The sequence below is a fragment of the Charadrius vociferus genome, unplaced genomic scaffold (assembly GCF_000708025.1).
Source record: "Charadrius vociferus isolate BGI_N301 unplaced genomic scaffold, ASM70802v2 scaffold321, whole genome shotgun sequence".
Lineage (NCBI taxonomy): Eukaryota > Metazoa > Chordata > Aves > Charadriiformes > Charadriidae > Charadrius > Charadrius vociferus.
The window spans coordinates 2,290,682-2,306,340 of NW_009646934.1; the positions used below are offsets into that span (position 1 = coordinate 2,290,682).

The 15,659-nt window shown below is 37.1% G+C and overlaps 1 protein-coding gene across 1 annotated transcript; it reads left to right on the forward strand.

Annotated features, from left to right (window-relative positions):
• Positions 1 to 1,315: 1,315 nt before the first annotated feature.
• On the forward strand, positions 1,316 to 12,095 carry NOL11 (nucleolar protein 11; the record flags this gene model as incomplete). The annotated part of the gene is given in 17 exon segments (XM_009894779.1): positions 1,316 to 1,432; positions 1,759 to 1,815; positions 2,318 to 2,463; positions 2,729 to 2,786; positions 3,355 to 3,493; positions 3,891 to 4,088; positions 4,788 to 4,864; positions 5,565 to 5,688; positions 6,362 to 6,465; positions 6,745 to 6,822; positions 7,652 to 7,836; positions 8,087 to 8,212; positions 9,068 to 9,289; positions 9,800 to 9,878; positions 10,967 to 11,059; positions 11,374 to 11,481; positions 11,801 to 12,095. Coding segments are annotated over 17 exon segments (2,025 nt in total), but the record flags the coding sequence as incomplete, so codon positions are not given.
• Between the last annotated feature and the right edge of the window lie 3,564 nt (positions 12,096 to 15,659).

The following is a 15,659-nucleotide window of genomic DNA, read 5'->3' on the forward strand; positions in this document are numbered from 1 at the left end:
CTATTCCCCATCCCAATAAATACCTCCATCCCGAAGCCGCAGGGTAGTTGACGCTTCCTTACAGTAGCCAGGGTGACATGCGTTTTGTCTGGCTGTCCGTTTTGTGTCAGCTGCCTTCCTGTTGGCTGGAGGATGAAAGATTTTAATTTGCAGTACCTGAAACTAAAATTATGTTCTGGTGTCTTTTATCTTACTCTGCTCTGGTGAGACGCTGCTGCAGTCCTGTGTCCAGCTCTGGAGTCCCCGACGCCAGAAGGACATGGACCTGTTGGAGCAGGTCCAGAGAAGGGCCACAAAGATGCTGCGAGGGCTGGAGCCCCTCTGCTGTGGGGGCAGGCTCAGAGTTGGGGGTGTTCAGCCTGGAGAAGAGAAGGCTCTGGGTAGACCTTAGAGCCCCTTCCAGTCCCTAAAGGGGCGCCAGGAGAGCTGGGGAGGGACTCTTGATCAGGGAGTGGAGTGATAGGACAAGGAGGAACGGTTTTAAACTGGAAGAAGGGAGATTTAGATGAGATATGAGGAAGAAATTCTTTACCCTGAGGGTGGTGAGCCCCTGGGGCAGGTTGCCCCGAGAAGCTGTGGCTGCCCCATCCCTGGAGGTGTTCAAGGCCAGGTTGGACGGGGCTTGGAGCAACCTGGGCTGGGGGGAGGTGGCCCTGCCCAGGGCAGGGGGGTTGGAACAAGATGATCTTCAAGGTACCTTCCAACCCAAACTATTCTATGCTCTTTTAATGTATGTGTATATTTCAGTAGACCATGATAAGAAACTTTAGGAAAATATTTAGATTTATATCTTGAATTGTCTTTCATATTCATGGAGCTAGGGATTGTATCTCAGTGGATTCATGACACAACCTCTTTTGGGTTGTTTAGTCCCACTGCCAAGACTGTAGGAGAGAATATAAATATGTTGGTAAATATGCCCAGTGTAGCTCAGGGCTGAGGAGAGGGGGTTCAAGTGCCATCAGAGCAGCCAGATGTAAATCATACGTAATGTGAGTTTAGACAGTAAAATTAATTGCTTTTGGTCTCAATACCTTACATTGAAATAGGAAGAGAAAAAGTGTGGTTCTGTGTGTGACTGTATTAGCAAGTAAAAGTAACTTACGCCAGTGATTTAAAAGTAGTATCTTCACTTTGGCGAAGCCATGCGTCGTACCTGTGCTTTGTGACATAAGCCCATCAGACTGTTACAGGTCAAAGTTATTTCTCGTTTGAAAAAAATAATTCTAATAAATGTAGAGGTTTTTTTATGTTACTGTGAAATTTTTGGTATTCAAGTCATATTTTAATTACATTGTCTTTGTTCTGACTCTTCTAGGTTTCAGATCAGAAGCCACTAGGTTGTTGGTCGGTTAAACATGGGCAGATTATCACATGTCCAGTTGTATGCAACTTTGAAACTCATGAATATATAGCTGTTCATGATGACAAGGTGAGATCCTTTATCTTTCTTAAAGGAAAAAAAAAAAAGGTTGTAATGAGTTTTCTGAGTGATTATAGATAAGGAAGAAATTAGTGCTAGATTTTTGGCTAAGTGTAAATGCCTGGAGCTCTCAACACCCTCTTGCCCTTCAGGTCATCTCTCCTCTTTGAGAGGACAGGGATGTGCAGTTCTGCGCTGCACAGGGTGTTCTTTTGTTAGCGACATGAAGATCAGCACCAATTGTTTGTTGGTGGCCTTTTAAAAACTGAAGCATTCTCAGTGAAGAAAGCTTCATGCATACATTCTCTAAGGCTATGTTATTTCTTCTCTTAAAGGTTTTAAGAATATGGAAGGACAACGACATTAACTTGGACAAAGTATTTAAAGCAACGGTAAGTCTTTTACGTTAATGTTTTGAACCCTGGTGGAGGGAAGAGATGCCAGTTTTCATAGTACTGGTAATATTACATTTTAGCTGACCGTTGTCTTAACTTGCGCTTCTGGAATATTGCAAGGAATCCACTTGGGCTGAGAGACTTGATCATCAAAGTATTACTCTTAAAATGATTTGTATCCCAAGCCCAGAGTTTCAGAGGACTTTCTTTAAAGATGGTGAATTATCTTCAAATATAGATTTTTCTGTTCTGTTGGTGGATATGTTAAAACATGATTCATTGGGACACTTTCCTGGCTTTTTGTTGGGTAGTGATTTGCGATATTCATAACATTTTGGAAAACTGGCAACTGCTAGGCTTACATTATTAGGAATCTTACAGGTTGATCATTCTTCTGTTACTTGTTTATTGAAAGAACTTACTTGTGATTTTTTTTTTTAAGACACTTGGCTTTCAAGGTAATGTACTGAAGAACATAGAATTTTTTTTTTATATACAGCTTTCAGCTGATGTGTACAGAATACATTCACTACCCAACGGAGGGCCAGTGGTACTATTCAAAGGAGGTGGTGTTCGAACTTTGGATGTCCTTTTGGAAGCTCCACAACAAGAAATTGAAAATATTATCTCAGATGAAGTCATCAAGTAAGTGATACAACTTTATGAAGCTTGCTTCTTGCTCAGAGGAATTGATGATGATGAAGAAAGTTGTTCCCTGTTTGAGGGGGTAGGGGAGAAATCTGAAGACTGAGATCTTGGGGTTGGGTGTTCTTTTCCAACACGTTTTTTTTGAAATCTTAAAAAAATTTATAGAGATATCAAAAATAAGACGCTGCCTAAGGAGTAGTGATATGACTTTACGTATAGTCCTAGAATTTAGAAGATGTTCATAGAGCTTTCTGGTTTTTAGGTGGAGTGAAGCTTTTATGGAGGGTCGACAACCTGTCTTAATTTTCGCTACTGAGAAAGTGAGTTGAATACTTTTTTTAAAAAACTTTCATAGCAGCAAATCTAAGTGCTTTTTCTAAAATCCATTGCCCGTTTCATTGGATTTTAAGAGCTTTTAGTGAAATCATTATCCTGATTTAATCAATATCCTGTGTATGTATTGTATCTGATACAACAGTTAAATTGAAGTTGTGTTGCTTTCAGGGCTGAGGGCCCTGACTCTCAGAACTTCAGAGAACAATTAAGATTAAATACAGTAGATGATTGTGTGACTCTTCATTGCCCTCAAGTACTTGCTCATTATGAAGAACTTATTAAATAGGATTTATGTCTTTAAAAAAAAAGAATTAGACATGAATTTGTCTTTATTCAAATGCTTCTTCCTGTGAATCTATTTGTTCCATCAAATTAGAATTTTCTTTATGTGCTAGAGTGTGCAAACTTTCCTGAATTAGGCTGTATGTCCTATAGAAAACACAAATTCCTAATTTTGCTTAACATTCAAAGTTAAGCAGTACTAATATCTGAATTTCTATTATCTCTTCTTTGTGTAAATTAAAGGAAAATTTTATTTTCTTTTTTGTTTAGGATGGGGACTTTTTTGTCTACGTACAGAAACTTAAGATGAACAGGCTACACAAATACAAGCTTGAACAACAGGAATTATCTAAACCACTGAGTTTCACAGCATATATAAAAAATCAAATTATCACACTTCTGTGTTTGTGTAAGTTATATTTTCTAATAGGATGTGGTAATAAAGCAAAGAATTGTATGGAAGGATGTAAAATGTTGCTATTTATGCATTACTGTTTAATATTTTTAGCTCTTTAAACTTTGTAAAACAGCTAGTGGTAGAAGTAGTAATTAAATCTTCCTGATATTTTAATTTTTGCAAAGGCTGACTGTTCCTAAATATTCTGACTTGTACCTTGCAGATCTCGTGCTAGCTATACTTTTATTTTGCTGATTTGCATCATAACATGTCCTTTAAATATCCTGTATTATTTCGTCTTTCAGCACTCACTGGATTTTGTTGTCTTTGGATGTCCTCTTGCCGTATCATATCAAATAGTTTTTCCACAATAATAGATGATAAAAGTGTCATCACTTTTCTTTGACAGATTCCAATGACTCTGTGTACAAGGTTCTGATACCTCTGCAGCAAAATTGTGAAGAGGAAGAGCAAATTTTGTCTAAGTCACTACTACTGAAGCTTTCAGTATCTGGAAGTGTTTTGAAAGGAACTTCTTTCGTTGTTCTCGATAGAGACCACATTGCAGTATTAGGAAGTCTAGCTGCATCTGGTAAAGACTCCAAAGGTAACTTGAAAAATTGGATTAAGATGGTGTAAGTTTCCTTAGGCAAAGCACTAAGCAGGAAATAGTGCAAATAAAATGTTATTTGGGTCTTCAAACTAGTACATAGTTGAACTGTGCCTTTCAGAGAAGAAAGATAACCTTTACCAGTAAATTGCATAGTGGGTCGCAGGACCGTAGTCACTGTTGTGTTCCAGTATTTGTTTTCATGCTGCTTGTAAAACAGTTGAGAAGATGCAGCAAGAGAACTCCTGGAAGGAGGGGAAGTAAAAGGAGGACTTGGACACTTTTAAAGGGACAGATCTAATGTCCTATAAGAAATCAGTGTCTAAAATGAGTGAAACGAACACTTCAGTCTCATGCCTAAACTTCTGAAGTGTGGGACCACCGAGATGGAAGCCGCAGAACATAGCATTTTATAACAAAATGTTCTTCCTGACTGGAAGCCACACTGGCTGCTGTCCCTCTTGTCACAGCTTCTTGTTTAAAGCTCTTCACTGGAAAACTAACTCATCTTTAAATATTTTCCTTGAGATCTAGTCAGAATGACTGAATTCCTAATGTTGAATACATTACTCACTGAGCTATTTTGAAACAGTTATTTCTGTTTCCTCAAGTGTTTTTAACTGGAAGTAGCAAAAGACAAATGTAGCATTTATGTTGCTTTTTGGGTTTGTAACATGTAACTCTTATTTTCCCTAGAGTGCCTAACAATATGGAATACAAAATTTCAGACATTGCAAACTTCAAAGGAGCTGCCCCTGGGAACCAGTGGACAAGTAAGCTCAATCTTCAATGTGTTGGTGCACAAGCTTTGTGCATTTGGCATGCTAGCCGTGAAGGGACTGGTGGGCTTCAGAGTTCTGCTTCTGTCTGGAAGAGCAGTGAATGATAACTTCTGAAAAAAAATTAATATTGACCAGTTGATGAGAAATTTTTGTCAGAATGTTTAGCGGGAGAATGGTGGCTTATGGCAGTTTCTTTGATAATTTGGTACCTTCTCACTTCTGAGGGTCTTGATTATTTGGTGAGAATGAAATAGCTAGTTAAACAGAAAATCCAGTCAGTATCTGTTCTGTTCAGGCAGTTTGCAATTGGCGGCCTAAATGATCCCTGTGTCTCCCTAAATAGCATTTCAAGATGTTCAGGTCTTAATGATTTAAGAGGGAATTTAAAAAATAAAATTATCGAGTGGACTTAATGCCTTGGAGCAGCCAATGTACTTTAAGGCATCCTGGGAAAATACTCAACAGAGTTAATGAAGGTCTGATAACAAGTGTTAAACCTACCAAAAATGATTTAAAATAATCAGATCATAGAATGGTTTAGGTTGGAAGAGACCTTAAAGATCGTCTAGTTCCAACCCCTGGATCACTGACTTTTAGTTAAATTTTGTAGTAAGGGGTTAAACATCAGTTTGTTCAGGAACACACATCTCTGCTTATTTCCTCATTAACGATATGTTTTAATATTTTGTAGTTGTGGTGTTATGAGGAAAAATTTTTTTTTACTCATGGGAAAGTGCTAACGGTAATTATGTACAAGTGTGAAACATCATCACTGGCAGCTGCTGTGGGAAAGCTCAAGGACAGTCAAACCCCTGGTAAGAATTTTAATAATTACAGTGAAAAGATCTTGGAAAAGGAAAACTTCTGAAATTCTGTAAAAATTATTTTAATACAGTCCTATAAAATCAATTGAATCTAAACAGCTTGAAGTAACCTAGCACTGTATTCTGTTCCTAGCTGTTAAATTTAGTGTTGCTGAGAACACCGAAGCACGCAAACGTTTGAATTTATTGCAGCCTCACTTAAACTGGGTTGTCATTCAAATGCAGGAATTACTGAAAATACTGGAATGCTAGCTATGAATACTGAAAACAAAATGAAGTGCTGTTTCCTGTAAATTGTTTTCAAAGAGTTTGTGATTAGATGGGGCAATGTCAAACCTTTTGTGTAAACTTCAGTTTAAAATCGTACTGCCATAGTGTCTATAATTTAACATTGCACTGGTGAAATGTTGTTGCAAGCAATGCTTACAATAAATTGTGTAATAAGTTGTCTTCCTCCCAGAGGCTAAAGGGGAAAAACAGTACGCAAAAAGGGTCGTAAAATTACCTGCTGCTGAGGTAAAACTGGAAACTTTCTTGGCAGAAAATTACTTTCATTATACTTTAGAAAATACCTATTAGTATAAGAAGTTGATGTAATATTCATACTTTAATAAACGTGCTTTTTAAGTGTTACCTTCATGTAGTTTTGTTTTTCTGTTCACAGATGTGTCTTCATTTGTAAACTGGAATACGCTTGGAGATGAAGAGCTGGTGGTTTCCTTTCAGTCACAGCAGTCTGTAGCTCTAAAATCTGAGTCCAAAATGACCGTAAGTTAGCATTAGGAACATATGAGGTTTTTGTTTCCTTTCTCCTCTGTTTTCCATGCTGCTACTTTTAATTGTAGGTGTTGTCTCAGAAGGGTATTTCACTTTCTATTTGTCACTCGTTATTTCTGACACTGTTTCTGGAATTGGACTACCCAGTTATTAATTGTAATCTGTGCAGCAAGTTGACACATGAAGTTCCTAGTTATTTTGATTGAAATTGTTAAATATATACTGTCTTTTTGGAGCTGAATCATAACTTTTTGTTTTTCTTTACAATAGTTAAGATCAAAAAGGAACACTGTTGCTAAAGTACAGCCAGATACCCTATCAGTTGGGCAACTCTTACTAAATCTAAAAGTAAGTAAACCAAATATCCCAAAGTAGGGTTTTAGACACTCCCAGAATATTCTAGTTGTCTCTTAAGCTATTATCTTTTCCCATGTCCTCTTGCACGTACCAAGTTGATGAAGCTGCCTTAGACAGCTGAGTTGGAGGATGTTATTATTATTGTGCTAGAATAGTATTTAGACATGATGAAATTAAAGTTTTGTCATAGGAGTGTGTTCTAGAACTGTACAATACAGGGTTAATAATAGCTATCTGTATTCTGAAAACTTCAACAAATTTGTGCATTTTTGATTAAAGTCTTCTTACAGCAAATAAGGTGGGAGAATATTTTACCTGGACCCTGCATTTTTAAGCTTTTTAGATTCTTATTTATGGCTTTAATCTTGTTGAAGACACTTTGGATCTAGAAAGTCAGAATGCTAGGAATTTCACTGCAAATATAGCAATAAGCTATTTAGTTCCTTTCTAAAACTTGCTGCAAATGTTGTCTACTTCATGTTGCATCCCTTCCTGTGTGAACGTACCTATAGTTCAGCTGTGGCTGGACACCTTGGTAATGTTACTGAAGTAACAGGCGAATAATCCCTGAGCAATTATTGAAAGATACTGCTTACCTGAGTTCAGAGTGAGTAATTGCCCTCATGTGGCTCCTTCATGCTTGAGACCGACTACCAAAATGTGGAGTGGTGAGAGGGGGTTTTTGTAATTTTTTGGGTTTTTTTTTTTTTTTGGCTTGAATTCCAAAATAAGTTGGTTTCTACTTGGTCTAATTAGTAACAGTACAGTTCTCAAACCTATGCCTTGTACTTCTGAGTTGCACAGTATTTGTCATTTTCAGGACGCTTCTACAACTGTATTTGAAGATGAATTGAGACAATTGGTATCAAAAGCACAGATGCCCGATTTCCAAGCCAGCATTGGATGTGTAATAACTGCTCTTATAAACAGATGTAAAACAAATCCAAAGTACTACCCTCGAAATTTCCTGCTACACATAGTCGAAACCCGAGATTTGTCTTACAGGTGAAGATTCTGCATTTTTTTAATTGTAAGGAATAGTCTTTAAAAATAAAAAATAGAAATCCAGTTCTTTATAAAGCACTCTTGAATGATCAGAATTTCCTATCAAAGGTGCTTCTGCATATTTTCTGATTAAGTTGACACTTCCCAGATGGATTCCTGTGTAAAACAAGATTAATATTTCTGCATTAGTTGTCAATGTAGTTTTCAGTGGGTGTGAACTATGCAGCCTGTTCTTTTCATATTCTTACAGTTTATGTCCCGATTTAATGGCTGTTGCTTTGGAGAAAAAAGATGTTCATCTCTTACAAATTTGCTTACAACGATTTCCAGATATTCCTGAAGAAATTACTTATGCTTGCTTGAAAGTATTTTTAAGGTAAGTTGGAATCAGTCTCCTCTTCATCAAACCAAGCCCCTTAATAAAAAGCTGTGTATTGCCAAGAATGGCTTTAATTTTACCGATGAGCAGTTAATACTGTGCATGAAATTCTTAATTCTGAGTACAGTGTATGTTGCAGTCTTGCAGACTGACAAACTTCTTACAATATATCTGTTGCATATATTAATTCTAAAAACTGTGTAAACGGTCGTTAAATGAACATGCCTTTTGATAACACTGCTGGCTTGAATGGCACTTGCATCCTTCTACTTATGGTGTTACAGCTATCTGTTTACTGTGCAACAGACTTAATTGGGAACTTACCTGGGGTAAGAAGCCCACAGAAAAAGATCAACTGTTCTAAGTTCACAACAAAAATGGTGTTCATATCCCAAAAAGGATGAAGTTTTAGGCAGGCACTGTAACCAAAAGAAAAGAACATTGTAGCTGTTCCTCTAGGCTTTTAGAGCAAGAACTGTCAAATACTTTATTACTGAATATTAGAAAAATCATAACTGTCTTATGAGTTGAAGCAGTCCCACTAATGTCGGAGTACAACAGTCTTGAATGGAGTATAACCTTTAAATCAGCCCATGACAGAATGTCTAATAATACAGTAACTTACATTGTTGGAATAGAAGAGCAGTACATGTATTGTTCAAGGTTAATAATTACAAAATATTAACTGTTTTCTCATGACCTCTATTCTGCAAGACTATATTTTAGCAAATGGTTTTACACACTAGGAATTCTTTGAAGCCTACTATAAAAGTATTATTGTTGGGTTGATGGCGTTGCTGATTTTAAAGCTAATAATTAAAATTATTAAATGTCTGGAATTTTCTTCTGCAGCCTTAGTGAATCCTATCTTCAAAGAATAGACGTGGATCTAGAATCTGTAATCTGTTACATTGATATTGAATTCAACAATAAAGAAGTTAAGACTGAAATTGTAGAAAATGGTTTCAATGCAGAGCTGGAACAAGACATCTGGGATACTAAAATTGCAAAGGAAACCCATGTGACAGCTAATGGTGAATTCTGCCCTGTTGGACCACAGAAGGCAGCATTATTGTATCCTCTGTTTTAATGAAGGAAAGTCAGTATATTATATGTGATATGAATGTTTATATTTAGTATTACTAAAAGACTATCTTTTGTTATTATTGAAAATTTGTGAGAAGTTCTGATAAGAGAAGTTCCTCCTACACAGTAGAAAAACTGTTCAGAATATAAGTAGAAACAGTTAACTTTTAGAAAGCATCTACACCAATTTAAACTTCTGTTACTGCAAAATTGTAATAAACCTTTGTTCAAGAGAAAAGAGCATCAATGATTTTGATGTTTATTTGTTGAAACGCATTAGCCAAGTACATACTTGCAGTAAACAGAACTGTTCAAGCTAACTGTATTGTGATGTTGCAGTTGCTGTTTATATTTAATGATAGAAATAAGGGAGATTCAAACAGCTGAAATAGGACCTCTCTCAAAGAGCCTAGAAAAATATTTTCATTAGAATTCACTTTGGTTTGTAGAAACTGGTATTTTTTCCTGCAATTTTATATCCTTAATAGTACTGCACAGAAATGCTGTTCTCTATTCAGCTTACAGTGAAACCTTTCTTTTGCCTCATCTGAAAAACCTTCCAGCTCAGCAAGCTGTTGTAAGTATGTTAAAATTAAAAAAAAAAATTAAAACCCCTTTACTATTTTGCAGGGAGGGAAAGGGAGTTTTTCAATTGTGTATCAGCATGTGTATCAGAAACATGCCACTCTTACTGGACTCTGAATCACAAACTAATGTGTGAAAATGAAATTAAGATGCCTAATAAGATTTAATGTTAATGAATGTCAAGTTTTTTCACATACACATGGAACTTGTATTAATTTTTGTAGTCCTTGCTTATTTTAGAAAATGTAAGAAAGAAACTCTTTATGACCCACTCTACTTGGAAAACGTTGTTCATATTTTGTTAGCAAGTGTAGTACCTTTTCCTGATTTGGATGCTGCTTAAGAAAGGAAAAAGATGTGCTAATTTAGTCAGTTCCATCAGAAACAGAAGTTTAGAAAATATGAGAAACAAAATATACGCTGTGTAAAATGCCAAATGTAATACAAATAAAACTCAAGTATTCAATCCCAGGTCCTCTCATGTTATAAGAAACAAACTCCCTTGTCCCTCAAAAATAGTATTTCAGGTTTAAGACTTGCATGTACTATATTATCTGAGCGTATATGTGGTTTTCCAGTGATTCAGAAAAACCCCACACATCAGAACAAAGCTGATGTTAGCACTGACCCATCTCCTTGACTTCTTTTTTTTGAAGAGATAAAGAAATCTTTGACTTGTGCTCAGCATAAGATGATGTTGACCTGATTCTGACCATTAGCAATTTATTGTTGGCTACTGAAAGGGAAATTGGGACTAAAATTGTTAATGTTGATACAGTTTTTAGCGAAGTTCCTGGGAAAGTCTGTGTGTGAATTAAATTGGACTGACGTAATCACTGGAACAATGATTACCCCTGAATGTGACTTTATGCTGAATATCGCTAAGAATTGATAAATGTCTAGCTATAGATGGTGTAGGAAAACCATAAAACTTAGTTTTAATGCATACTATACAGGCATCTGTGGTGCTTTAAAAATAATTTAAAAAAAAACTTTACATGTATTGCTGTGTGCAGGACAAAACTCCTCAGTCTATTAAATGTTTGTCCTTTAAAAATATTCTGACTTTTCTACTTTTAGCTATTTCTCAGGTATTTATACTACCTGTATGTGAAATGCAGTGAAAAAATTAATACCACTCTTCCTGGAATACGGTCTCCAACTATAAGTCAGGTGAGAAGCTGGTTCTAAGAGTTGTACTTCCTTTGGTTTCTGTGGTGTGTAACGTAGTGAGCAGTTGTGAATATCTAAAATCAACCGAGATCTATATTTGGTCTATAAAGTATTGTCTGTTAATGTAACCTGTATGAAGTCAGATGTAACACAACACTTTTTACTATCAGAAAATAAATATACTGCCTTAAAATACGAAACCGCACGTTTTACATTGGAAGTTAATTTTTCAGAGTTCAGCTTTTAAAGCAAAAATTTGTGTCAGTCACTTGCATATCAAAAAGTGTAAGCGTACTTCTCTTGTTTGTCTTCAGATTATGGATTGGATGTGCCTATTACTTGATGCTCACTTCACAGTTATGGTGATGCTACCAGAAGCAAAAGAGTTGCTTTCAAACCTGCATAAGTTTGTGAGAGCCCAAGTAAGTTGCATATATTTTGGTGTAATTATTTCATTTTACTATGGATTTAGAATATTGGTGTTAAGAATGGAGGAGGGGGAGAGGGGTGCAGACAACAACAAATTATATTGTAAATTGAATAATCTCTTCTCCTTTGTACACTCCTTCCTGAGTGTGAAATGGCACTTGACTCTCTTGCTCATTTTTATGTCAAAAGCTGCTATATTTGTTTGGTTTAAATATCTGAACCTGCAGAACCACAGCTGTTCTACAGTATAATGATGTATGAAAAGAATTAAAATCTATTTTACTGTACATAAGTGTGTTTTCTTCTTTTTAGGTACGATTCTACTCTGAACTCAACAAGATTGAAGGAAGTTTGCGAGAACTGCAAAGACTTAACCACCAGAAAGACTCTCAGACATATTCTATTGAAGTTCTGGAACTTGTTTGAATTTGAAATTAATTATCAACAAATTTATTTTTTATTGATTCCTTTGATGACAAGGATGTATTAGCACTCCATATTGGGGATGTGAAAAGTTTGTTTTCTACACAGGAGGAGCACAGTTACTCTGTAGCTACACGGGAGTTCTAAGTTTGAAACTTGTGTATTAAAAGCTCTCTTTTTGACTGGATGAGAAACTGGATGCTTGCTTATATTTTCATGTATAATTTTGGTATGTAATCATAAGAACATCCTAAAATGCCACATGATTCTTGGCAAAGAATTAGGATATTTGCAGTAAGGCTTCAACAGATGTTTCATCAAATGAATTGACGTTTTTATTATACTTGCTTCTTTTTTACTTAATTAGTTGAAGTCTCCGATTAGATGCTTTGGAGTTCTCTTATCTCCACTCAGGTTATGAACTATAGATGAACTAATTTGAGTTTGCTTCTATGATTTTCTATTTTTAAATTGTTTTTATGTTGTAACACACTGCTTTCTCTCTCCTATGTGTTATGGTATCACAGCTTGTTAGGGTATCCTTTTGTGCTTTCCTTTCCAGTCCAGCCAGGTCCTCTTATGCTGCTTAAAAAAAAAAAATAAAATAGAAGGGAGGGGCTTTTTTGGTGGTTAGTAGTTAAAATCTTGAATGACAGTAATCTAAAGCTGATTTGCTGCATCTCATATCTGATAAGACCACCTGCATCCAGAAGCTGCCTACAGCTAGGGAGAAGGAAGAGGTATACAGCAGGAACTGGACTCCTTCCTCAAATGAAGAAGCAAAGTGCAGTTATTTAATAGGATGTCTTGTTACAATCTTGATCTGACAGGTTGCTGTCAGCAGAAGACAACTGTTCTCTCAAGCAGAGAGACTGCTCCTCTAGAGCATGCTGTCCTGCACAGACATGCAGAATGGAGTTACTGGATTTCAGCATAATTAGCTGTACTTCAAGACTTCTGTTTTAGAAATTTCTGAAGCTTTCTGATGTTGAAAGATTGAATCTGAGATAGTTTATGCTTTCTAAACACTCATTTCTTGAAATCTTGCCTGTATATATTTGAAGCGTTGTGGGAAGGAGAGAGCAGCATAAAAATAACATTCAGGTAAAATTTAATGCTCTGGACTTTGGAGTCAGTTTGACATGTCTTTAAGCTGATCACACAACTGATAGCTTCCAACACAGCTCAGAGCAAGAATGGTATCTTGCCTGTTAAATTGGAGCAAAGAACTGACCTAGCTGAAAATAACTTCTCTTCTTGGACAGTGATTTTTCTCTGATAGTGCAGACTTAAGCGTATGTCACTGAACACAAAGGAGACATCCAGTTTGATTTGGATCAGAATGTTGGAAATCCATGTTTGAATAAAGGGCTCCTTAACCTTTGTCAGGTCAAACTTGCCTGAGAATGAACAACAGCGTTTTCTTTCTCTGGCTAGAGCTAGAACACAGGATTATTGTGGCCGAAGTGCTAGGTGCATGCCTTACTGGACTTCGGCTGTGTATCTTCGGAACAGCTGCACACAGCTAAAAGCCTTAAGACTCTTTGGAAGTTCACATGTTCTAGCTGTATACACTGTTATCAGAGGGTAGTACCAAATGTATGTAAAAGTAAGATTTAAAAAAAAACTACAATGAGCATCTGAAGAATCACATAGAGGGGTACTTCTTAGCACTGGCAGTAACTATTTAGCTCTAGTCTAACATTACTTAACAACACCTTGGTGTCTTATAAATGTATATGTAACAGATTCTAGAGCTGAATGCTTAAGTTCAATGCCTAATACATGGTATGAAATAATTTGAAGGGCAGGACTGGACAAAAGCAGCTCAATAACTTAAGCAAGAGCATATGCTCACTTGTTACTAATGCCATCCAGCTGTAGGTTCTTAAGTTCTTTCCCTTACCCTTGGAGAAAGGAACCCATCCAGACAACAGCCTGGAACAACTAGGCTATTCATCTTCTCCAAAGGCCTTTTGAAAGGAGCCTTTCTCTCCATCTGTCTTGAGTATGGAGGCAGTGTAGGGCCTCCTACCTAAAATTCCTCTTCCTGCTCTATTCAATTCACTTAAATATGCTTATTTAACTGTACCAGCAGACTCAAAATAGAACTTCAAGTTCCTAATGGAGTTATGTTTGGTTCTTGACAGTGGACATGGGTGGGTGAGTAGGTTAAGGGGTTATGTTTGATTTCTCTGTACTAAGCTAAGCTGTGTGGTGGAAAGAACTAATTTATAGTCCTGGCTCTGAAAGTTAACATAGCTCTTTATGTATCCATTTCTCCACCTATAAAATTAAAATTCTTTATGTCTTATCCATAGCCCTTCCACATCAACAACTGATAAATCTTAGATGGGATTAAGAGACAAGGCATTCTGGTTCACAGTATTCAAAATTAAATGTTTCTTAGCATCTTTGATCTGCTAGTACAGTTACACAAAATTCACAGTAGCAACGTTAACACCCTTATAATGCTGCAGACTATGGGAATAGTAGTGCAGTAGATACACTAGATATCTTTGCTAGATTCTTGATGGCAGAATTCACAGGTGTCTATTGCAAGATCACAAAGGTAGATATGTTTTGAGGTAGATTATGTCACTGTGTTGGTGAATTCATTTAAAGAGTTACCACAATCCTTTGCAACTTTGTAAAAGGTTGCAAAAATTCGCCTGACATAACCAATCAAAAGGTAAATGAAAGATTCAGAATACAAATTGAGTATAAAGGTGTAAATGGAATTAGGCAATGTTGTCTACTGCTGTTGCTGTGTCTGTATCTCTACTGTGTCTAGAACATGGCTCTGAGCCTGTGCAGCTGCACCACTGAATATAAAAGAGTGCAACTGAATATAAAAGAGATGCAGATAAAAAGCTGGATATAAGAGCGCAAATTGGGCTAAACCCTGCTGCCTGGTGCCATTGTGACATTGTTGCATGCTTGACACTGCGGCAGGTTTGTGGGTTTAATGAGGTTCTCAGCCTGAGCAACAAGTTAATGAACAAAAGGCACTTCAAAAATTACTATAGAAGAATGCAAATTAAATTACACACTGGACATGTAACTGGCATGCTTATGGCATGACCAGTATTGGGTTTTGCATCGCACAGAGGCATACGCAAGAGACTGAGAGGCAATGAAAATGCGAACACACTTATTTGCTAAGGATAAGACTTCAGACAGTCTGGGATCCCAAAGCTGTGTAGATTTAGCAATGAAAAGAAAGCCGGTTGTAAGAAATGCAAGACATTTGTGTGCGTTGGACTGGCTTTTAATTTGTACGTCTTTTGCTCAGGAAACTGATACCCTGAATTCAAATGGTGGCATTAGAAACCCAACAGTGCAATTGGCTTACGTAGATTTTTAGCCCTTTGGAGGCTCTGGCAAATGGGAAAACAAGAGGGGATACAAAATAGTGAAGCCCATCTTCATTTGGTAGTGAACTGCAGATGCAGCAGTTCAGAGAAAGTAGATGGACAAAAATGCAAATGGCGGGGCCCTGTGTGATCTCCTTGGTCTGTTTTGCTTTATCCCGACGTTGGCTGGGAAGTGGTGAGCTGCGAGAGGGTTTTAATTTCTGAAGATTTAAAACGTGGCAAGAGGTGAACATGGCAGCGGGCGCGGGGGCCTGCTTGGTGCTGGGAGGGGGCGGCCGCCGCCTCAGCGCGGTGAAGGAGGGAAACCTCTCCTGAGGGGAGTCCGGGCGGCTCTGCTTTTGGCGGGCGCTGCGGCGGGTCGGGGAGGGGGG